The 24,291-nt window shown below is 34.5% G+C and overlaps 1 protein-coding gene across 3 annotated transcripts in view; it reads left to right on the top strand.

The window, feature by feature from the left end:
• RTN4 (reticulon 4) overlaps window positions 1-24,291 on the top strand; it is a 72,883-nt gene that overhangs the window by 27,602 nt on the left and 20,990 nt on the right. The window contains exon 1 of one of the 3 annotated variants that reach the window (XM_047068062.1): window positions 10,074-10,134. The exons of the other annotated variants lie outside the window; for them this stretch is intronic. Within the exon in view, the coding sequence (XP_046924018.1) occupies window positions 10,101-10,134 (34 nt within the window). The 5' untranslated portion in view covers window positions 10,074-10,100. Of the gene's footprint in view, window positions 1-10,073; window positions 10,135-24,291 lie in introns of those variants that run through there. 3 annotated transcript variants of the gene reach the window in all.

Below are 24,291 nucleotides of genomic sequence, written 5' to 3'. Positions count from 1 at the left end.
GCTAATTTTTGAGAAATTTGAGATCATGGAGAAAGTGATGGCATGAATGAGGTAGAGGATAGACTTGAGGAAGAACCTTTTTGTTTTTTTAAAGATGGCAATGAAAGTCTAAAGGTGGTAGTAGAAAGTCAGGAGGGGATGGGGTAGGATGAGATCCAGAATTCAGGTGGAGGAATTGGCATATAGAAGAGGAACAGTTTTGGAAGATATTGTAGTGAATGGAAGGGAAACTGTGGGTGTTGATACTGCTCGTTTTGTGGCTGGAAGTTGAGGGAGTGTATGGTGGTTTATGTTTATTTAAAGCAGTATGTTAGGTCATTTGCTGAGAATGAACTAGAACATGCTTGGATGGAGGAGGTCTGACTAGGGAGAGAGAGGCATTGTATTAAGAGTCCAGTCAGGGTTGGAGGTTGAGTCCATACAAGTCTGTATGGTAGAGTGACTTTTCTCTAACTTTGCCCAACATCCTGGGTATAGGTTCAGGGAGGGCAAATGCTTATATTGATTCAAGCTTCTGTTTTGCTAGACGGCCCAGTGGAAGGAGAGTGAATCAAAGGAATTGAGGATTAATAAATAGTAAGAGTAGTTTGATGTGATGGACTGTGGCATCTAAGTTGAATATAAAGAAGAGAGCAGAGGGAGTTGATAGGTGTTTTTCCTGAACCATTTGACAGTAAGTTATATACATTGTTTTATCCTTAAGTTCTTCAAAAAGGGCATGTTCTTATATAACCTCAGTACAGCTATTAACTTCATAAATTTACATTGAGAAAGTACTTTTTCTAATCTATCTGTATTCCAGTGTGTCTGTGACCTAATGTGTCCTGTATAAGTGTCATCTACTACAAGATCCAGTCTAGGGCCAAATTTTGCTTTTAGTTGTCATGTTGCTTTTGGCTGCTTTTGTCTGTTACATTTCCAGTTTTTATCCCTTACATTAACATTTTTTAAGTGTAGGCTCTTCCCCATCTCCATTTTTTTTTTTTTTAACGTTTATTTATTATTGAGAGACAGAGAGAGACAGGGCATGAGCAGAGGAGGGGCAGAGAGAGAGGGAGACACAGAATCTGAAGCAGGCTCCAGGCTGCATAGAGCTCTCTGGCAGCACAGAACTTGACGCGGGGCTCGAACTCACAGTGAGATCATGACCTGAGCCGAAGACGACGCTCAACTGACTGAGCCACCCAGGCGCCCTCCCCCCCCCCCCCAATCTCCCTTTTTAATAGAATGTTCTTATTTTACATTTGTCTGCTGTTTGTCAGAGATTCGATTGGGGTTTTGGATTCATGGCCAAAATGAAGATGTGTAGTACCCCTTGCCCTTCTCATGGTATCATATCTGAAGGTACCCACTATTTTTTTTTTTTTTTAATTTATTTTGGGACAGAGAGAGACAGAGCATGAACGGGGGAGGGGCAGAGAGAGAGGGAGACACAGAATCGGAAACAGGCTCCAGGCTCCGAGCCATCAGCCCAGAGCCTGACGCGGGGCTCGAACTCACGGACCGCGAGATCGTGACCTGGCTGAAGTCGGACGCTTAACCGACTGCGCCACCCAGGCGCCCCGGTACCCACTATTCATTAAGTCCCTCATTGATGCGGTTAATTTCTATCATCTGGTTAAGGTGGCCCTCATTTCCTTACTGTATAGTTGCTTTCTTCTTCCCTTGGAACTAATAAGCAGTCGGAGGGGTGACATTTCAAGACTACAGATACCCTGCTCCCCATCAAAATTCCCTCCTAGATTTAGTGTCACTGTTTACCATTAAGGTTGCAAAATGATAATTTTTCAATTCCAACACTCCCTTCACATTTCTCAGTCATTCCATGGCATTCTGCTACTGTTAGCATTCTGCTTTTCTGTGATTTGATTAGTTAGTTAATTACCAATATGGATTTAAAAGTTTCTCTTTTCCCCCTAATGGTTTATAATTCATTACTGAATTATAATTCATTAATTGTTTTGTTTATAAATTGTCGCAGATTTAGAAGGGCCCTGTTCAGGTTGGCCCAAGGATGTGCAGCTATCCTTTTTGGGATGGAGAGAGAAGCTCTTCTGACTTTCTAGCCTAACAAAATATAGGCTCATCTATGTCTGTTCTACCGCAGCCCTGAAATCAATCATTTCTTGAAGGATCCCTGATTCTTTTTAGTTGAGAGTCTATTTCCAGAAGATTGTTTCTTTCTTCTCTCCTTTCATATTTGTATGTTCCTTCTGTAGTGAGAACCCTGGCAGCTAACACATTTACTCATTTACTTGATCGTTTAATATTTCTAAGATAGTTTTAGAATGTTTTCTAATATCGTTATAGTAAACACAATAAAATAATTCAAAGTTATTTTGCAAATCTACACCCCAATCCTGCCCAAGATTGAATGTATATAGTCAAGTACAAGTTACTTGGATTAGTTACCCCTCCTTTCTCCCCCTTCCTTCTCTCTTCCCCAGCCTTCAGTGTGGTTATAATTCTCATTTGAAATATAGTTAGATCAATTTGTTTCAGTTTTCTTTCAGTTTTAAGTTTTCTTTCTATTTAGGAGGTTTTTAACTTGAGAATTTTCAAAGACTGAGAAAAGCTGAATTTTTCTCATTTTATCTGGAAAAGGGAGCTGCCATTTATGGGAAATCTTCTAAACATCAAGCACTTTGACATAGTCTCTATGATGAGAAAGAAGGAACCATTTTATGAATGACAGCACCACTGTGTGGGACTTAGTCTTATTCTCGAAGTTACATAGCAAATTATATAGTAAGCACAATACTTTTGAACATCTCTATTCCAGACATTGGGCTATAATTATACTTTCTTAAGTAATCTTAACTTAATTCCAAAAGGAAGATCATTCCACAAGGAAAATCTTTTTCCCAACAGGTGAATAACGGATTCCAACCTAGAAGGGATTTCTCCCCTTCTCAGTCGTTTTCCATTTTGGAATGAGCATTTATTATGCTAAATTTTGAAGCAATTGAGGTGCTGTGCTTTTATTACATACATGTTGTGTTGTAACCAATGTTAAGACAGGTTTTAAAAGTCAAGAAAGTTAGGTTACCATGTACATTTTTCTCACATGATTTTCCATATGTAGGGATATCAAAATGAAGGTAACAGTTTTGCTTCCATGTAGAGACTGAATAACCCTGTTGTGAACAGCTGCTATCTTTATTGTTGGTAGGCTGTTGGTAAGGAAAGGTGCTAATGTCTCTCATCCAAACCACTGACATCTTCGCTTCAAAGACATTGATTGTTTACTATGTTTGTTGGTTTGTTGGTTTGCCAATGATGCACAGAGTATTTTTAGTTCATAATTAGAGTATAGATTGTTTTGCTGACCTGCTAGAACTTCCGGTGAGTGAAGTGTAAACCACCAACAACGTGATTGTTTTTTCATTTTATTTAAAGTATGTGATATCTACGTAGTATTGCCATAATAAAGTATTGCCATAATAAAGGACTCATTTAAAAGGGGCTCTTTTATCTAGGTAAAGAATTAAAAATTATCGTTTGCAGATTTATATATGCTTCTTAAATGTGTTCATGAATAAGAGCTTTCTTTAGATAGTGTTTATAACTTAACATTTTTATTATTAATTTAGGAATTTATAGCCTTTGCAATTTCTCAGTAAAGTTTTACAGATATTAAGGTTTGGTATTTTGGTTTAAATATATTTTTAGTAAGCATATTTAGGATACTTTGATAATTATTAGTTGGACTTTGATTCTGACACTGAGCAGTTAATCTGATAAAAGTAAGAAATTTAGGGGCACCAGGGTGGCTCAGTTTGTTAAGCGTCTGACTTCCAGCGACTCAGGTTGTGATCTCACAGTTTGTGGGCTCAAGCCCCGCATAGGGCTCTGTGCTGACAGCTCAGGGCCTGGAGCCTGCTTTGGATTCTGTGTCTCCCTCTCTCTCTGCCCCTCCCCTGCTTGCAGTCTGCCTCTATCTCAAAAATAAATAAACATTAAAAGAAATTTTTTTAAGAAGAAATTTAAGTACCCTGAAAAATTAACACGCTTAATCTAACAAATTGAGTAGAATACCTTTAGCTGGGAATCTGTTAGTAAATATAGCTAAATTAGAAATGTGCTGTTGCTAATAAAAGAATCAATTATATTTACTTCAACAAATGTGACTTAAACAAATATCAAATTAATGAGGATTTATTTAGTGCTCACTATGAGCCCAGTACAGATTGAAAATAATTATGAAATATGTACTATAAAAGTTAGGTGACAGTAGTGTGGTTGAAGGACTTCATTTTGGGCATCTTAACAGACCTGAGTTCTAATCCTGGCTTTATTATGGATTATAGCTGTATACCTTAAGCAAATGTTTTAATCTGTTTGAGCTTAGTAGTTAGAATTTGTCTGAAGGACCTGCTATCAGTAAAGTCAGATCAATGATACATGAAACATTCTGTAGTAATGCATGCTCATTGTACAAATTTGAGAAGTAGAGAAAACTATTGAGATGAAAAAAATTTGTAATCATATTGCCCAGATATAGTAATTGTTAGTATTTTAGAATATATTCTTCTTGTCTATTTTCAATGCATATAGATACTTTATGAATGGAGTAAAAAAAATGTGTTTTAACAAATAGGGATCATAGTCTACACATTGTTTATAGCTTTAAAAAATCAGCAGTATCTTATATAATGCTGACATTTCCATGTCCTTATTCTGCTGTTGCATGATTTTTTAATGCTTACATTTCATTAGTATTGTATATAATTTAACTAGTTTGCTATTGTTGGATTCTTAGGTGGTTTCCAACTTTTTAACCTATAAATAAGGCTGCTGTTAACCTATATTTAAATATTTTACATATCTGAATTACTATTTTTCATAAATTACTAGAAATAAACCCTAGGTAAATGGGTATGACCATTTTTAAGAGTTTTGACAAAACTTGGCTGTCAGAAAAATGGTACTAATTTTTCCCCCCCAAAAGAGTAAGAAAACATCCATTTCTCCATTACCACCTACAGTTGATACTATTTATTTATTTTTGGATAGGTAATACTTCCATATTATACAAAATTCAAAGAGCCCTATGACACTAAGTCTTCTTCCTGTCTCAGCAAGCTACCTTGTACTCCTTCGGAGTCCTGTGCGAGGACTTACTTCTTAGATATCCTTCCAGACATTCTGAATTTGGCACTTAAAAAAAGAAAAACCTTTACCAGTTTAATAGGTTGAAGTGGTATCTTGAAGTTTTGATCTTTGATTGTTAGTAAAAGTAAACATGTTTCATGTGTTTATTGGCTATTTTTATGTCTTTTGTGAATTGCCTGTTCATACCCTTTGCCCATTTTTAAATTTAGATGTTCATCTTTTTTCTGATTTTATGAGAGCTCTTTGTACAATGGATGCAAACTCCTGTTATGTTACAGTTTTCCAAACAATTTTTATTTTATTTTATATTTTAGTGGACATTTTCAGTTTTCACAGAGGAAAATTATGTATGTATGTATGTATGTATGGTTTTATTTTTATACTTGATTCTTACCTATTTAAAATTTATTTTGAATACTGCTCAGAGATCCCTTTATTCCACATGTGTTCTTGATGGTGGAGTTGTTTTCTATTGAAGTTATATTCTGATCTCTAGTTCCCTATTGTCAGGCAGAAAGAGCCAGAAAATTAAGAACATAGTTTTTGTTGGATTGCATGCCTAGAAAATTAGACAGTCTACTACTGTACTATGGGTGTTGGTGCCATCTAGTGTTGTATATAGAAAGTGAGGTCTATGGAATGTTCTGTAATTGACCATATGGAATAAATTCAGATGATCAGAGAAATTTAGTGAGTTGTGGATATTTGGTTTACATTAACAAATGACTTTATAAAAGGATTTTGACACATTGTGTTGAATCAGACAATGCTTGAATCATGTTATTTTAAACATTATGGAATGACCTTTAAGATTCCCCTAAACCTGTTTACTTTAGTGAAAACTGAAAAGTTTTAAAACATTTGTCCAGAGCCTAGTGACTATTAATTTTTTAATTCCAAATTTAGAAATGCTTTGGATCTTTTGGAATTTGTATATTTATTTTAGATTATAATACATGAAGCCAGCATTTATTTAGTTCTGAGTAGTATCACTTTAAATTTCTTTCTCTGTGGACTTTCATATTCATTTTTAGCAAATTACATGAAATTGTAGACTTTCAAATGCTCTTTTTTTTCCCATTTGAAGTTGTATTGTCATTCATTTTTCTAGACTAAAGTATTTTGCCATGTCTTAAGATTCAATTTAGTAGTTAATGTTGAAGTGCTATAATTTAGTCCATAGAGGGCATTATGTTACTGCGTATGGTATTAAGCAACATTGGTTAATACCTTTCAGTAATGGGACATATGGTTAGTTTCATATTTTTGTATAGCTCAGAATTATTAAATTTTTAAATAAGTTTGAAACTCCTGTGTAACCGTAATTGTTTCTTTATTAAAAAAAAAAAGAATCTTGTTCTCTGTTTATAGAAAGTAGAAATACTTATTTTAGCTATTAAGAATGGTATACTAGCAATCCCCAACTTAGTAACACTTTAAATCTAAATGACTACCTCTTTTTCATTTATTTCCCTTGATTTCTAAATATTGTGGGGAAAAAAAAAACAAAAACTTGATTTTTTCTGGGATTGAGAAGTAGAGGAAGGAAAGAAATGGAAAAGGAGGAATATCTTGGGAAAGCCGGCTGGAGTGGACTTACTGCTTAGGTATTGCTGCCTATTCCAAAATACAGTCTTGAGTCTGAAATCTTGCCACTTACAGATGCAAGCCACACACACACACACACACACACACACACACACACACACACACAATTCATTAAAAGGTTACAGAGAAAGGAATTTTTATTCTTTAGCAGGAAATGATTTAATCATATGATTCTCCTACTGGTGAGGTTAAGTACACTAAGAAAATGAGAGTTTTTATTCGAGGTATGAGGAGAAGAGAAATCTAGGTAATTTTAGAGCATGATATCCTTTAGGAAGAAGTTAGGATTATGCTTGGGCAGGTTTTCATTTATTTTTCTCATGCTTGGAAGAAGTACTGGGGATGTGGATATTGAGGAGTGGGAAGTTGCCAAATATGAACTTTGAACAATTTATTTCAAAAGTTCTGTGTAAGGCTGATTTTGAGTTTTAAAGAGGAAAATGCCTTCCACTCCTCTGCATATGCTATAAGACTTAAAATTAGACTGCACTTTTATTTTACTTGCATTGTAAATAAAGGAATCTTCTGTGGCCCCCTCCTTTGAAAGCCTTTACTTTTAAGAAAAAATAGGTTTCTGTCCCAAATAATCAAAGTGCTGTTTTACAAGTTGGGATGTATCTCTTATGTTTGAAAATTGTCCTTGAAAGTATTCATTTTTTAAAAACGAAATATTAAATATTTGAAGGAAAACAAAATAAATGAAGGTAAGTTTCTAACAGATTTATGTCCTTTATTTGTCTGTTATGTTGGGATTTAATGTTGGACCTATAAACTATCCCTATAAAAATTTTTCTGAGCTGGAGTATAATAGAACTGTGTAGCAAAGTATGTGTGTGCATGTGTGTGCGCATGTGCTTGCGCTTGTTTGGAAAGGTTTTGGGTTAGTCCCTAGAATTGAATGGCTTAATATATGTGCTTTTTTAGATGTGGTTTATGTACCTTGTCCCTACTAGTTTGACTATTATTTGTAGCATAACAATAATGTCTAAGGCTTATATAGGGCCTACTTTTTGTCAGGCCACTGTCCTAAGGCCTTTTGCTTACACTAACTCATTTGATCCTCACTATAAGCATAGCCCATATGGTTTTATATTTTTAACAGATTTGTATTATTTATTGTGTATTTAATCACTTTTTTTGCTTAGCTAACCAAACTGAACCCTTTTAAAACTTTTTAAGAAAGAAATGGGCAAATGTCACTTGATTTACATGAGTTAGTTTTTCCTGTAAACTTAGTAGTTTCAATTGCAAAGATCTTAATAATTAAAGAATTAGATATCATTATATAAGATCAAACTTTAAGGCTCCTGTTTTGACTTTTAATCTACCAGGGGAGCTTTTAAGTGTATTTAATGTTTGTTTGTTTGTTTGTTTTTAATGTTTTATTTATTTTTGTGAGAGAGAGACAGAGTGCGGGCAGGGGAGGGACAGAGAGAGGAGACAGAATCCGAAGACAGGCTCCAGGCTCTGAGCTAGCTGTCAGCAGAGTCCGATGTGGGGCTTGAATTCACTCAGGAATCGTGAGATCACAGCCTGAGCCTAAGTCAGATGCTTAACTGACTAAGCCACCCAGGTGCCCCAAGTGTATTTAATGTGTAGGTAAATGGTTATTATTACACATTCTTGCTCTCTGAGACTGTTATTAAATATCTTGAGTCAAATCAAGTACCAGCGCAGGTGAAAAGTATAAATGGTAAATACCTTTGTCTCAAGAAATCTTTTTTCCCCCCTCTCTCCTATTTGTGTAGTAATCTCTGACTTGAAAACAGTTTGGGTACTATTTTTGAGTGCTTTATTCTAATGCAAAAGTATTTACATGTCTTCAGTTTCAAAGGATTCATTGTTAGAAAATAAATATTATGGAAATATTTTATACTTACTGAATAGTTTGAGATTTCAAACTATTTTTTGGAGAAGCCAGACTTTTTTATCCATAGTATAACTTAGCAACAGAGTTGTCAAATACTCCATTATGCATAGGTCCATTGAATAAAATTTAAAGTTAGGTATTAACTTTTAAGCTTAGAATAGTAGACTCTCTTTAAAAATTACTTCGCTTTTTTTATGTATGGAGTTAGAAATGCAGATAGTGAAAGAACTGAGTCATTGACCAGGCCACTTCTGATACTAAGGATTTTGCAGAGTTTTTTACAGGAAGTTCCAGAAAATATTATACCAATTTCAGTGTAGCTATGTAGTCTTAAGAAGTATAGTACATAGACTATATATCTTATAATACTTCATTATATTACACATTTTAAAATGTTTTAGCTGATTTCTCATTATGTATTGCCCTTTGCTTGGTTAAACACTGAATCAGTTCAGCCAGTTGTGGAACATTTGTAAAGACATAATATTCTGCACTGGAATGAATGTCAGTTTTATATAGTTGAGCAAAAATTTCAGAAATTCTATGTATAGATTTGTTTTTGTATTTTTCAGTTCAATTCTGGTTTGGTCTTAGGTCATTTTCCCAAGGCAAATGATATAATTAGCACATGAATATTTCTCTTCAAGCTGGGTCTATTAATAGTACCTGCAGTAATGTTTGATAGATATTTATTGAAAGATTGAGTTGTAGCAGGTGATGATTAGGAATAAATGTATATTCTTAAGTCTGGATTTCCATAATTGTAAAAGAAGAAAAACTAAAGAACATTACATTAGAAAGATGAGACTCCCGAGATAAAATAAAACCTTTTTTCTTTTGAAGTAGCATACACTGAGTAAACATTAATAATTTGACTTTGTGATTCTGTACTTATACCCTCATAAGGATACAAAATGCTGAATGCTCTAAGCCTTAATAAACGGGAGAAAGTAAGAAGAGATTCAGCATTTCCCAGGGTTGAAATTTAAGCTATTACTTTTCTTTGGATCAGTCCATTTTTATCTTATTAGGTAACTATTGATTTTAGAGTTTTAAATGAGACAAAACCAGCAGCATAATTCACCCATGTACAAAAAGAAAAAAACTTGCATATGGCTGTAAGTACATTTCACATATAATCAATGGTTAACTGTGTCACAAGAACAACTTTCCTTTCCTTTCTTTGGTAGCACTCCCCTCCCCCTGCAAAAGTAGCTCCCTTTGGTATGAGCAACAAGCAAAAGACTAGAACAATAAACACATAGGAAGAAGGCGGTAGTGCCTGAGTATTAGTAGCCTAGTTACAGATTGCACTGCGTCAGACTGTTCCACACCCAGAAGACGTCAGGTGACTTCAGTCCTGCTGCAGTTGTGCAGCAGAGACTGCAGACTTCGGTTGAGGAAACGGATATTTCATGTCTCACAGGGTAGATTTGTGCAGTTGCAGCTTTTCTGTTGGTATGCATAATTGATAATTGCATCTGGAGGGGGCAGATCGTGACAAGAGATGGACTGTCAGAAGAAAAATTGGAAGGATAAGGGTATATCTGCTTTTTAATCTTCTTTTCAGTTTTTCTCGTGTGACCGGTAATATGTTTCTATGAATAAACTTTGCAATTTTAGACACATTTTGGATTGAAAATGAAACCTATGAAAGGTTTAGGAGTAAAGGATTAAAACAGCTATTTGGTATGTGTTTTTATATTTGGTTGTGTATGAGGAAATGTCATGCTGTTCTGTTTCACTGGCATTTGATTTAGGCTTCACAGCCCTGTATTTGATTAGGTTCTATTCTTTAATCTTGCACATTGTAAACAATATAATTTTAACATATTTCATTTGTTGGTCACTTTGGTGTGATAAATGTACATAGCTATCTTTGCATTACATAATGACATTTTCTGTGACTACATTTTTTTTTTTTTTTTTAAGCTGATTTGGTGTAGCTGAAATTCTATCCAAGATTTGTAGGTAGCAGAATACTGCGTTTGCAATAAGCTTGTTTCTTCTTTGGATATCTGTTTAAACCTTTAAAGTCATTACCATTCACTTTTTAAGTAGATTATATTTTTATGTATCTTGAAATCATTAAAATGTATGCACAGTAGTTTTAAATGCATGTCTATATTTAAGTTGTTAACCTTTGTCCTTGTAGTAACCAATCAGGGATCTTGATCCCCTTTCCTCCCCCTTGAAAGCCCAGCAGATCCTTTCAAGTCTCAGTGGGTCATTGTGTAAGAATTTAAGCCCATAAGTGATAAAATGTTGACTGTAATGAATATTTTAAAAATACTTTATTAAAAAATATTGTTAAAAATAAAAATATTTAATATATTAAAAATATTTAAAAATGGGTTAAATGTCCCATTTTTTTAAAAAAGAGAAGGTGGTAGGCTATATATCTGACCACTCATAATAAATTGTTAACAATTATTAGAACTATTTTTAAGTAGTCCACATAGACCTTACTAAACACAATTTTTTTTCTGGCCATATTCAAGTCTTATAGTTTCTAAAAAATGTTATTTCCTTTTATGGCAGAATTATTAGCAGGATTGGTAATAATGTTTCTAAAAGCAATATGTGGGGCTAATTACAGTAATGTTCATAACATCCTTTTAAAAATTGGTTCAATAAAGAAAGGTGGGGAAAAGGTGAGTTTGAGATTGAGTTCACACTCAGACATTAGAAATATTTTTATTAGTTATAATTTAAAGAATAGAAAACTATACAGTTTTGTAATTTTACCTTTATGGTTTCTTTATATGGGAATTTAAGGAAAAGAATGATTTTTATTTCATCTTTCTGACCATTAGCATTACAAAAGAAAGGTGAATTGATACACTAGTTTTTGATAATTAAATTGTTAGTAGTGATAACAGTACAATAAAACAAGCCTTAAAAATAGGGAAAAAGTTGTATCAGGGCCTACTCTGCAGATATGAAGGTTCTGTATTAATAATTTACATCTTAGACCATTTAATAACATCTTAAGTTATTTACTTGCTGAATTTAGGGACATTTTGACACAGGAGAAATTAAGATCCAGTATAGCCCATATTATGCCAGAGATTTATTTTGATTATTTTTAGATACTCAGTATAAAATTATATTTACTCTTAGAGCTCTCCGGGAGCCTCATGTTGTATGTTAAATGGAATGGCTTAATATTTTAGTGCTTGTCTTTGTTTTTTTTTTGGTTTTTGGTTTTTGGTTTTTTTTTTGTTTTTTTGCTTGGTACCTGTCTTTCTGATTTACTGGTGAAGTTCTATTTTATTATTTATCAGCAGCTAATTTTAATGTTGTAGATTATAGGTTACAACTTAAATGGAAATCAGTGAGGAGGTGAATCTGCCATAGAATGAGTTTTCCTCATATGTGAGGAAATGAGTGTTTTTCATTTTATGATCTGGGCTCAAATCTAGACTCTAGGTACATTTTAAAAAAATACTTGGGTCCATATTTTTTCTGCTGTTCCCCTCCCTACCTCAAGTGCCAGGGTTAAAATACAAGTCAGGCCTCATAACGATGATGAAGTAGAATAGTGTGACAAAAATGAGAGATACTTTGATTTCAGTGTTTTAAAAAGTTGTTTGGTTGTTTTTGTCGATTAGGCAAAGTAAGGCATTTTATCTTTCAGGCCAAGACCAATAGTAATAATTTATATTCTTCTATATGTTTTTTAATCTTCAGTTTTCTATTCTTAGCACCATACTTACATAATACCTGAGATCCATATGGGTACTTGATTATTGGGGTTATATGGAAAGCATTGATTAAGATTTTGAAGAGGTTAGAATAGGAAGGAATGAGTAGGTTTTGAGGGTTGGGTAGGGTGGAAAAATGTGATATAACCTCTAAACAAGGTATAAGTGAAAGTGAGTAGAGCTTTTTGGATAGAACAGTATTTATAAGACAGTAGTTGAAAGGTAAGATTGATACAGTCAAAGAATGTAGAAGATTTGCAAGATTTAGGTCAGGTTTCCTCAAACTTCCCTGAAGATGAGAGAGAATCACCTAGTGCTTCTTAAATATTCAGAGTCCTGTGATTGTACTCAGACCTACTGAATCAGAATTGACAGGGGAAGGGTCTGGCAATCTGTATATTAAACATCTTGGTGTAAGTAATGTTATAATCAGGCAAATTTAGGAAATACTGATCTTGGTTTTTAAGTTTCTGGTCTGGTAATTTAATTTTGGCCAGAGTAAGGCACTTAGCCTTTTTGGTCTTGATTCAGTTTCCTCATTTGCATGATTTCTAGGCTTCCAGTTTTGAAGTTCTCTGTCTTTATGAAAAGATACCCTGGACCAGATTGCAGAGGACATTGGCTTTTGGATTTTATCATAAAGGAAATAAAGAGCTTTTGGAAGTTTTAAAGTTAAGAATGATAAAATGATTATCCGGTTTGAAAGACTGGTTTGGGGTGCTGTAAAAGATAAATTCAAGTACTTAGAGGCAGAAGTTAGGATGACTGTATTTGTGCCCAGATTTAAAGCAAATAGTGCCTGAACTTGGCCTGAAATAGGAATGAAAAGGAAGTGACAGATTTGAGAAACTCAAGCGAGTAATACTTGACATCTGACATAGATTTGTAGGACTAGAATGAGGGAGGTTTTCAAAGGACAACATGAGATTCAGTCGCGTTGAGACTTGGCAGTGCCAGTGCTTTTTAGTGTCCATGGAAATAGGCACAAATGATGCCAAGTTCAGTTTTAGAAAAGCTTGAAATTTGAAACGACTACAGAATTTCTCTGAAGCTCAGAGAAACGTCCGGTTTAATGATAAAGAATTGGAAATTGGAATGGCTAAATACTACAGAAAAGCTGTTTACTATGAAGATTGAGAAATGGTTGCAGACCCTGTTGAATGAATTTTAGGAACATGTGCAACACTGTCCTTGGTTACTAATGCTTTTTGAATTTGGCAGTTAACACGCTGTAGGCGATCTTTGAGAGAAGTTTCTGTAGTGTGGGGACAGAAGTGTTCCTAGCATTAAAATCCAATTTGATTAGATCTTAAGACGAACTGCTTTTGGCCCACTTGTGGAACATACTTCTTTGCAGAGGTTCTTGTTGGCCCCCTGGTCTTTACTTCTGATAAACCACTTTCAGTTTCTTTGGAGGCTTAATGTTAACTAAGTATGTGGGTATGTTTATTTGTTTGTTTTTAAGGTTTTTTTTATGTTTATTTATTCTTGAGAGGGAGAATCCCAAGCAGGCTCTGCACTGTCAGCACAGAGCCTAACGTGGGGCTCAAACTCAACAAACTGTGAGATCATGACCTGAGCCAAGATTAGGAGTTGGACGCTTGACCAACTGAGCCACCCACGTGACCCAATATGTGGGTACAGTTATATGTGCATACTGACATTCAGGTAGAGAGGAGCAAGAATCTTGCTGTGTGAAATAAATGCCTCCCTTAACTCCTGTGAAAGCCAAAAAGTACCTCAGAAGGGAACTGTGGAGTTAATCAATTTTGAGACCTGTTTTTGGGAGGAAGGTCCTTGCTTTCCATTCTAAATTTAGTTGAAACCCAACGTTTAGGCAGTCATTGGATATTTCTTTCACATCTTGGTTTAGCACAACACTATATTTGTATATACACAGATACAGATATATATATATAAGAGAAATATACAGATATATACATATTTGTTGTATTAGGTGTCTTAAAGAGTAAAACTGTTGTTTCACATGGAGTGGTTTTGTTTTGGTGTTTTATTTTAGTGGTGTGTTTGTGTATGCGTTGGGGGACATATGGTACATTTTGTTCTGTAATCTTTCACTAAATGGGGAAATATCTTTCATTTAAAAAATGTTCTATATTGTTTTAATGGCTATAGTATTCTAAGTATGTACAATTAATCTCCCCTAGTTAAGTATTCAAGTTCCTCATGATTTTGCAAGTATAAACAATGCTAAAGTGAATATAAATCTTTGTTTTTATCCATGATTATTTCCAAATTGCTGGTTTATAGTATTTTGGCTTTTGGTTCATGGTGCAAAATTGCCCTCCAGAAAGAGGATACAAATAATAATTATTATACAAATGTATGAAAGTGTCTGTCCTGAAGCTTTGGTCATATGCATTTCTGATGGTTTTAACTCTAAGATAGTCAGTTTTAAGTAGTTAAATCACTTGATGAGAACCAGGTTTATATTAAAAAATAAATTTGCAAATGCTTTCCTCTATCTGTGGTTTAAAGTCTTCTATGGATATGTGGGAGCGTTGGTGGAAATACCCTCTCTCTTTTATTTATTTATCCAAGTTTGGGTATTCCTAATTCCTTACTAAGACTCTTAACTGGTTTTCCCAGTAAATCCTATGTATTGCAGCCAAGTTAATCTTCCTAAAGTGTCGCTATAATCATAGCACTTAAGGAGTTTTTCTTTACTTTTCAAATTAAGTTCATACTGTCTATCCTGGACTTTCAAAAGGCATTCTGTGGTTTAGTCCTAACTATTATAATCCTGTCTCTCATTGCTCTGTCTATAGACACATTGAAGGACGTGTTCCCTAAATATGCTAGTTCTTTGAACTTGCTTGTCTTTTTTCTGTCTAGAATGTCCCTTCTCCCATTTCATTTTGCCCAAGTATTACTTACCAAAGCCCCAGTCTTCCTTGTGGTCTTTACTTATCCTCCCATGTGGAGGTTCTCCAGTGTTCCTGCAAGCTGTGCAGAGTCAACAAGGAGACTGATCAATGAAGCCACCTCTGTTTCTGCCTTTGTGGAATTTAGAAGCTAGAAAAGGTCAAGAGATCTATATCTATAGATAGGTGTATAGATGTATATAGATGTGTCTCTAGATTTACATGTATATCTAGCCTGTGAACTCCGTGAAGGCAGAAACAGTGGTGGCTTCATCGTTGGGTTTCTTCGTTGATTCTGTACACCTCAGTGATGTAAGAGGCTGGCTGAGAGCTGTGATGTTCAGCTGGGTTTATTCCTGGCCTGGAACCCTATACATATATTCTTGAAAAATGCAGACAAGGCATCTTACTAGTGTTTTATTCTCACTTCCTCATTTTATAGGTAAGAAAACCAAGAAGAGTAAAGAGATTAAATTATTCAGGACCACATAGCTGATGGCATGGGGCTTTTGTTTTTATTTTACAATTTTTATTTGTACTTGAACAACTGAAGATTGAAAAATGTAAATTGACCCATGTTTTGATTTTTGCTCATTTAATAGGCTGTATCATCTTATTGAACATGGTGTATATTTCTTTTTTGTATGGTCTTTACTCTGCAATAAAATAGGCAGTAATCTTTCACACTAGCAGTGAAAGAGGGTAGGTGTGGTTAGTTGTTGAGTATTGTCAAAATGTTAAGCCTAGTGAGTATTCTGTGAGCCAGGAGTATAGTTTCTCTTTGTCCTTAGAGATTGGATTACATGCTTGAATATAGGAAAAATACTTAAGCGTTGAATAAAATTCTTATTCTGATCTCTAGGTTCCCTTGTTATTTTTTCAGTTTAACTCATCTCATGCTAGAATTTAGGCTAAATTATGTTATTAAATTTAATTTAACCAGTGTTTCTCTTTGCATCTTTGAAGTAGTATTCTGAGAGCAAATTTTTTGTTTCTGTACTTCATCATAGATAATGCTGACTTTTGTTACTGGTGTGTGTGTGTGTGTGTGTGTGTGTGTGTGTGTGTGTGTGTGTGTAAACTGGCTTTCACATTTCAGTCCAATCAACCATCAGACATTTATGTTAGGTATTGATAGACACTAAAATACTGTTGTCTCTCCTAAAATACTTCATCACCACCATCTTATATTTATTCTATATAGCATTTACTTAAGGAGCTCAAAGCAATTTAAAGATTAAAAATTAGCAAACGATAATGGTATCTCTGCAGGTCCATTGTTAAAAGCTAGGCATTGACATAGATTCAGTAATTTCTACTCTCAAACTACAGACTTGTTAAAATTATGATTTTCATAAGAATAACAGGAATTATAGCTGTTCTTTGTTGTATGCTCCCATTGTGTATTTTTCTCATATAAACTAAAATAATGTAAGATATGTTATTTAGTATTCTGATATGAATACTACCTCCTTTAATCGTCTGTACTATCAGCTACTTATTCATTGAGCATTTATATTCAGTGTGAATGATAGGTATAAATGGTTATAGAAGTACAGATCTTACTTGACTTATGATAGGGTTACATCTGATAAACACATCATAAATTGAAAATACTGTAAGTTGAAAATACATTTAATACACTTAACCTACTAACCATCATAGCTTAGCCTACTTTATTATTTTTTTTTACTGGTTAAAAATTGATTTAAAATTTTTAAAGTTATTGTTTAATTTACATTCAAGTTAGTTAGCATATGGTGCAACAATGATTTCAGGAGTAGATTCCTTAATGCCCCTTACCCATTTAGACCATCCCTCGTCCCACAACTCTTCCAGCAACCCTCTGTTTGTTCTCTATATTTAAGAGTCTTTTATGTTTTGTCCCCCTCCCTGTTTTTATATTATTTTTGCTTCTCTTCCCTTATGTTCATCTGTTTTGTATCTTAAAGTCCTCATATGCGTGAAAACGTATGTTATTTGTCTTTCTCTGACTAATTTCGCTTAGCATAATACCCTCCAGTTCCATCCATGTAGTTGCAAATGGCAAGATTTCATTCTTTTTGATTGCTGAGTAATACTCCATTGTATGTGTATACCACATCTTCTTTATCCGTTCATCCATTGATGGACATTTGGGCTCTTTCTGTACTTTGGCTGTTGTCGATAGTGCTGCTATAAACACTGGGGTGCATGTGTCCCTTCGAAACAGCACATTTGTATCCCTTGGATAAATACCTAGTAGTGCAGTTGCTGGGTCGTAGAGTAGTTCTATATTTAGTTTTTTGAGGAACCTCCATAGTGTTTTCCAGAATGCCTAGCCTACTTTAAACATGCTCAGAATATATACATTAGCCAACAGTAGGGCAAAATGATCCAACACAAAGCCTCTTTTACAATAAAGTGTTGAATATCTCATGTAATTTATTGAATACTGTACTGAAAGTGAAAAACAGATTGCTTGTGTAAGTTGCTTATCTTCGTGATCCCATGGTTGACTGGGAGTTGCAGCTCACTGCTGCTGCCCAACATCACGTGAGAGTATCATACCACATATCGTTAGCCCAAGAAAAGATCAAAATTCAAAGTATGGTGTCTACTGAATATGCGTTGCTTTCGCACCGTCCAACGTAGAACCATCTAAGTCAGGGACTATTTAAATATCATTGGCTTACCTACTACTGAAGTTCATTTTCTTTCCTTGTACTAATAATTTGCTTTGGGTGCCCTTCGCCATTCCAGTCTGTTAAGATTTTCAAGTTTCTAGAGTTAGGGAATAGTGTGTTTTCCATTTAGTTTATTAGTAGAAAATAGAATTTTGAGCAGTGATTTTCTACTCCTAAGGTTTGGTTCCTATTTCTTGTAATGTTGTAATGCTCAGATGCCAACAAGAAATAAAATTTAAACTATAGTAAACTATGCATTGAACCAATGTCTGTTCTAATTTTAGGTTTACATTTGTGTACGTCTGGATCAATTCTAGTAATTTAAAATAATGACTCCATACTTACCAAAGTTACCAGAACTCAGGTGTTTTATAGGAAGAGTCCTTATTTTTACATACTTTGCAACTGGGAATTGTTTAAGTTTGTGCAGGCAGGGTGAATCATTGGTTAGGATTATGTAAATTTAACATGCTCAGAGAGAAGATATTTATTTAGCTTTACCTTAGAGAAAATGGAATTAGCTATATAAATTTTCCTGTGGAGGGAAAATTATCATGGTTTAGAGAAATTGGAAGTGGGAAATTAGAATCTATCTTCTGCTGTATTTTTTGCCTTTTAATAAAGCTAGAAATAGAATGTGGGGTTAAAGGAAGTATTGAAAGATACATGAACTAATTAATTGGTGAATTTAACTTACAAATGAGGCCTGTACGAGTACTGACATATTCCTTTAAACACAAAATGTGGTATGGTTGAAAAAGTGAGACTTTCATGGTCAGAGCTGAATTTCAATCTATGACCTTACATAATAATTTAATACCTCTAAGCCTCACCTGCCTCATGTGTAAATACTTAATAGAGGAATGAGATTAGTGATAATGTATGCAAATTACTCAGAACAGTTCCTTGCTCAGAATAAGGGATTACTAAATTATTATAGAAAAAGCAGGTATAGAGTTTATGCTGATTTTACTTGAAATGCTTTTTCTGCAGGTGTGTGGTGGTTGAAATTGGTCAGTATACTGTAATGTTGTTGGAAGTAAAGCAGGAAAGATTTAATGATAAAAGAGACAAGGACCTGAAATTGTGTGAGATCTTCTCAGAAACTCTAGTTATAGGAAGAGGAGATGGCCAAGAGAGATGCTAGTATTTTTGCCAACTATTTGGTTGAGATACTTGGTAGCAATAGTAGGGATCCATCAATCTGAACTGCTCACTGAAACTACATTAGCAGTGCTTTCAGAGAAAGTTGAATCACCTAAAAAAATCTGGGCTTAGTTAATAAGCATTGCATGTAATATTTGATTGCCCAGCTTGACTTTGTCTCATACTAGTTAGTTCATCAAGCAACTTACACAAGCAATCTGTTTTTCACTTTCAGTACAGTATTCAATAAATTACATGAGATATTCAACACTTTATTGTAAAAGAGGCTTTATGTTGGATCATTTTGCCCCACTGTTGGCTAATGAACTAGTTAGTTCATCTGTGAAATCTCTTTTCGGCTTCAACTAACTACTTAGTTTGATGTCTGTTTTCTAATTTTATACATGGGGAAACCAGGTTAAGTGATCTAGTCTAGGTCATACTGATGGTAAATCGAAGGAAGAAATAGGACGCAAGCCCATCTTAACTGTCTTTGTTTAAAGAGTTAAGTTCCCGCTCTGCACAGATCTTTTTCTGGACCTCCACCTGTCATTTATTAGCTTGGTGAGTGCTCACTTGGTGGTGGTAAAACCTTATTACATAGGGCTAAATGATCAACTCTGAGTTTGAGTCAGCTTTTCCTGGCAATTGGGAAGAAATTGATTTAAAGTTGTGGTTCCTAATAAATACATAATGATTTATATAAAGCTTATGGTTGTCAAAAATAACAATTTTTATTATAACTTTAATATATGTTTATTAGTTTCTTATTTAACTGCCTGACTTTATTAAAGAAAACTTAATATTTGCTTTTGCTTAGGAAGAGGCATTGTCCTGCCCAGCCATTCCCTGTACCTAACAGTATTTTTAGGACCAAATAGTTCAGCTTTTCCCCCCTAGACATTTTAAAATTGAAACCTGGCTTCAGGCTATTCAAGGAAGAGCTAGTAAGAATTTGATTTGAGGCAAAATGTAACTGGATGACTTTTGCATGTAAGGCATGGACGGTAGCACTATTTTTAGCTCTGACAGATGACACTCTATGATTACCCAGTGTAGGCAAGCAACTCTTCTTACTCTAGATTGGGCCAGAGGTTTTTATTTTGAAGAAAAGATTGTAGTGTAGAGGTTGTTTTTAAATAAAAATATTAGTTTGATAAAGATGCTGCTGCTCTGCCCACTGCACAAAACACTAAAAAGTTTTCACATTTTTATTTTGAAAATAAAAGTGGGTAGGCACTGCAGGGAGTAAATCACTTTTTTCCTAAACAACCAGAATGTATTGAAGTTAATCAGCATTATTTTGGTACAGCAATCCATAAGCATTTCCCACAGTTATAAGAGGAAAGGCACTGTTAAATTAATCTCAGATCTTTAAAAGGATATTTCATGAATATTTAATTTTTTAAAAATATTTTTATTTATTTTTGAGACAGCATGAGCAGGGGAGGGGCAGAGAGAGAGGGAGACACAGAATCCGAAGCAGCTCCAGGCTCTGAGCTGTCAGCACAGAGCCCGATACGGGGCTTGAACTCAGGACCATGAGATCATGAGACCTGAGCCAAAGTCGGACGCCCAACCAACTGAGCCACCCAGGCGCCCCTCATGAATATTTTATAAAAGAGTAAAGTTAAGGCTACAGTAGGTTACCTTGCATGATTAACATTTTATTTTGCAGTGTAGAAGGAGACCTCAGAATCCATGAAAGATTAAGTTTTTCTTGCACAAGCCCTTTGTCTTAATTTTGGTATCTCAAGAATAAAGAGACCATTAAACTCTTTATTCATAAACAGAACTAATAAGTACAGAAGAACCCCAAATCAGCATTATAGTGAACTTAGAGTTCTTATTTAAAGATGTCCTTTATTTTAATTTGAAAATAGTATAGTCTTTAAATGTTTCTGTTCCTAAGAATAATCTGGCCTGTATTCAGACAATGCAGCAAATATTAATGAAGCAGGTAATGGGAATTTAAAGATGAGAGGTATTCATCAGTCCTTCAGGGTCTAGTAAGAAGAGAAAAGCCTGTAAAACAGTATTTGCTGTTTTATAAGTTACCAGACAGCAATGCTATTTGTTACTGAATAAGTATAGATATCTGAAAGTAGTTTAAATAAAACAAATGTGAAATCCAAAGCCCCCCCAAAAAATTGAGTAAGTTAATTTATGCCAGTTTGTTTTAAACTGGCATAAAGTATGCATTCATTCTAATCAATCAGCAATATCTATTGAAAGTTTAGTTGATTGAGGCTTTGTGCTGAGCTCTGGGGATATGGTAAATAAAGGCAACATGCTGTCTTGTGGGGTTTACAACCTAATAGAGAAACAGATGTTAAAACAAGAATTTTTTAAATTTACTTCTAAATTCTTTTAGGTATAAAATTCATTGATATTTAGTATATTCACAAAATTGTGTAATCATCATCATTATCTCAATTCCACGATATTTTTATCCATACCCCCCAAAACCCCATACCCATTAGAGTCACTCCCCCATCTACTTCTCCCAGCCCCTGACGACCACTACTTTCTGTCTCTATAGCATCACCTAGTCTATATTACATATAGACATTACATATAAAGAGAAACATATAATGTGTGACCTTTTGTGTTTGGCTTCTTTCACTTAGCATGATATTTTCAAGGTTCATCCATGTTGTAGCATATATCAGTGCTTCATTCCTTTTTATGGACCAGTAATACTCCATTGTATGGATCTACCATATTTTGTTTATCCACTCATCAGTTTTTCAGCATTTGGGTTGTTTCCTCCTTTTTGGTTATGAATAATGCTACTATGAACATAAGTTCTTGTATGGACACATGTTTTCTAGTCTTCTGGGTGGAAATTTCTAGGAGTAGAATTGCTGGGTAGTATGGTAACTCTAACTTTTTGAGGAATTGCCAACCTTTTTCACAATGGCTGAATTTTACATTTCCATCAGCAATTTAAGAAGGTCCCAGTCTTTGGGACCTTCTTGTCAACACTTGTTACTGTCCATCTTTTTAATATTAGCCATCCTGGTGGGTCTGAAGTGGTATCTGATTATGGTTTTGGTTTACATTTCTCTAATAACTAATGATGTTGTTTTGTAATGAGCATATTCTCATTGCTTTATTGGCCATTTGTATACATTCTTTGGAGAAATGTCTATTCAAATCCTTTGCCCATTTTTAATTGCCTTATTTATCTTTTATTGTTGTAAGAGTTTTTTATATACTATGAACACAAGCCCCTTATCATATGTTCAGTTTGTGAATATTTTCTCCCATTCAGTGGGCCGTCTTCTTACTCTTTTGAAATAGTGGTTTTTTGGGGTTTTTTTTTTGGCAGTTGGTTATCCAGTTGTCCCGGCACCATTTCTTGAAAAGTCTCCTCTCCACTGAATTGTCTTGATACCCTTGTCATTCAACTGACCATGAATACTAAGAGTTTATTTCTGGACTCTTAATTTTATTCTATTGATCTGTCCTTCACCCTTGTGGCGCTACCACACTGACTTGATTACTTTAGCTTTGTAGAAGTTTTGGAAAAAGGAAGTATGAGTTCTTCAACTTTGTGGTCCCTTTTCAAGATTGTTTTGGCGATTCTGGATACCTTGCATTTTTCCATACGATGTCTACCAAGTTCTGCTAAAGGCATTTAGGGTGTTGATAGAGATTGCACTGTATGTAGTAGTTCAGTTTGAGGAGTATTACCATTTTAATAATCCTTCTAATCCATAAACGTAGCATGTCTTTTCCATTTACTTAAATCTTTAATTTCTTTCAACAATATTTTGTAGTTTTAAGTTTCTAAGTCTTGGGTTTTTTTTTCATTTTTCATTTTGTTCCTAAGTATTTTATTCTTTTTGATGTTAGTGTAAATGGAATTCTTTTTTTTTTTTTTTTAATGCTTGTTTATTTATTTTGAGAAAGAGGCAGGGGGCAGAGAGAGAGAGAGGTAGGTAGAGAGTTAATAAAGTAGCCTCCGTGCTGTCAGCGCAGAGCCTGACTCACGGCTCAGTCTCACAAACTGAGATCATGACCTCAGCCAAAATCAAGAGTCAGATGGTTAACTGACTGAGCCATCCAAGTGCCCCTGGAATTATTTTCTTAATTGTTTTTTAGGTTGTTCATTGCTTTTATAGACGTATGCTTGATTTTTTTGATACTAATCTTACATTCGGCAACCTTTCTGGACTTGTTTATTCTAGTAGCTGTTCTGTGGATTCCTTACGATTTTATGTATACAAGATCATGTTATCTGTATACATAAAAATAGAAAGTTTAATTTCTCCTGTTTAATTTCTCCTGTTTAATTTCTCCTTTATAATCAGGATGTCTTTTATTTTTTTCTTGGGGGTGGGGGGCTGATTGCTCTACCTCATACCTCCAGGACAGTGTTGACTAATGGAAAGAATGAGTGTCTTTGTCTTGTCCTGGTCTTAGGGGGAAAGCTTTCAGTCTCTCATTAGTAAGTATGATGTAAGTTGTAGGGTTTTTGTAGATATTCTTTATCAGCCTGAGGACGTTCCTTCGATTCCTAGTTTGTTGAGTGTTTTTATAATGAAAGGATGTTGGATTTTGTCAGATGCTTTTTCTTTGACTGTTGTGATGATCATGCAGTTTTTTAACCTTAATTCTATTTATTAATATGGTGTGTTAAAGTGCTTGGTTTCCATATGTTGAACCAGCTTTACATTTCTGAGATAAATACCACTTGGCCATGGTGTATATAAAGCTTTTTATTTGTTGCTGGATCCAGTTTGCTGTATTTTGCTGAGGGTATTGTGTCTGTATTCATAAGGGATATTGGTCTATAGTCTAAATTAATTAATGGATATAAGTCTTTTGATGAATATTAGACACAATAGCATTTGAATATATTTCTCAGAATTTTGTTAAAACTTTGTGACTACTCCCTTATAATTGAAAATAAACAATCCTGGATAAACTTAATCTTCCAAAGTTTCTTCATTAAAACCAATTTAAGGAAATCCAAGAGACTAGAAGTACTGAAGAATGTCACTTAAGGTGGCAGCCCTGTTTGCTAATATTTTTATAATCTAATATTTTTTCATCCTTGCAATTTCATTAACAATCTTTAAAATTTCTTTACACAAATTTTATTTCTTGCACAAAATTTATTTTGCCCAATGACTTTGGTAACAGTGTAGACTGCCTCTCAGCCCTTCCTAGTGTAGGTTATATTAATTTTTGTCTTCCGTGTGACTTTCAGTACCTAGTTGTCTTTGACTCTCTTGGCTCTTCTTCCCTTTTTTCCTCCTCAGTGCCTTGAGGGTCTGCAGCTC

This window comes from Lynx rufus, unplaced genomic scaffold (assembly GCF_022079265.1).
Source record: "Lynx rufus isolate CCGP_SWC_20201006 ecotype Redwood Valley unplaced genomic scaffold, mLynRuf1.p SCAF_8, whole genome shotgun sequence".
NCBI classification, from domain to species: domain Eukaryota; kingdom Metazoa; phylum Chordata; class Mammalia; order Carnivora; family Felidae; genus Lynx; species Lynx rufus.
This window is presented reverse-complemented; position numbering and strand designations above follow the sequence as displayed.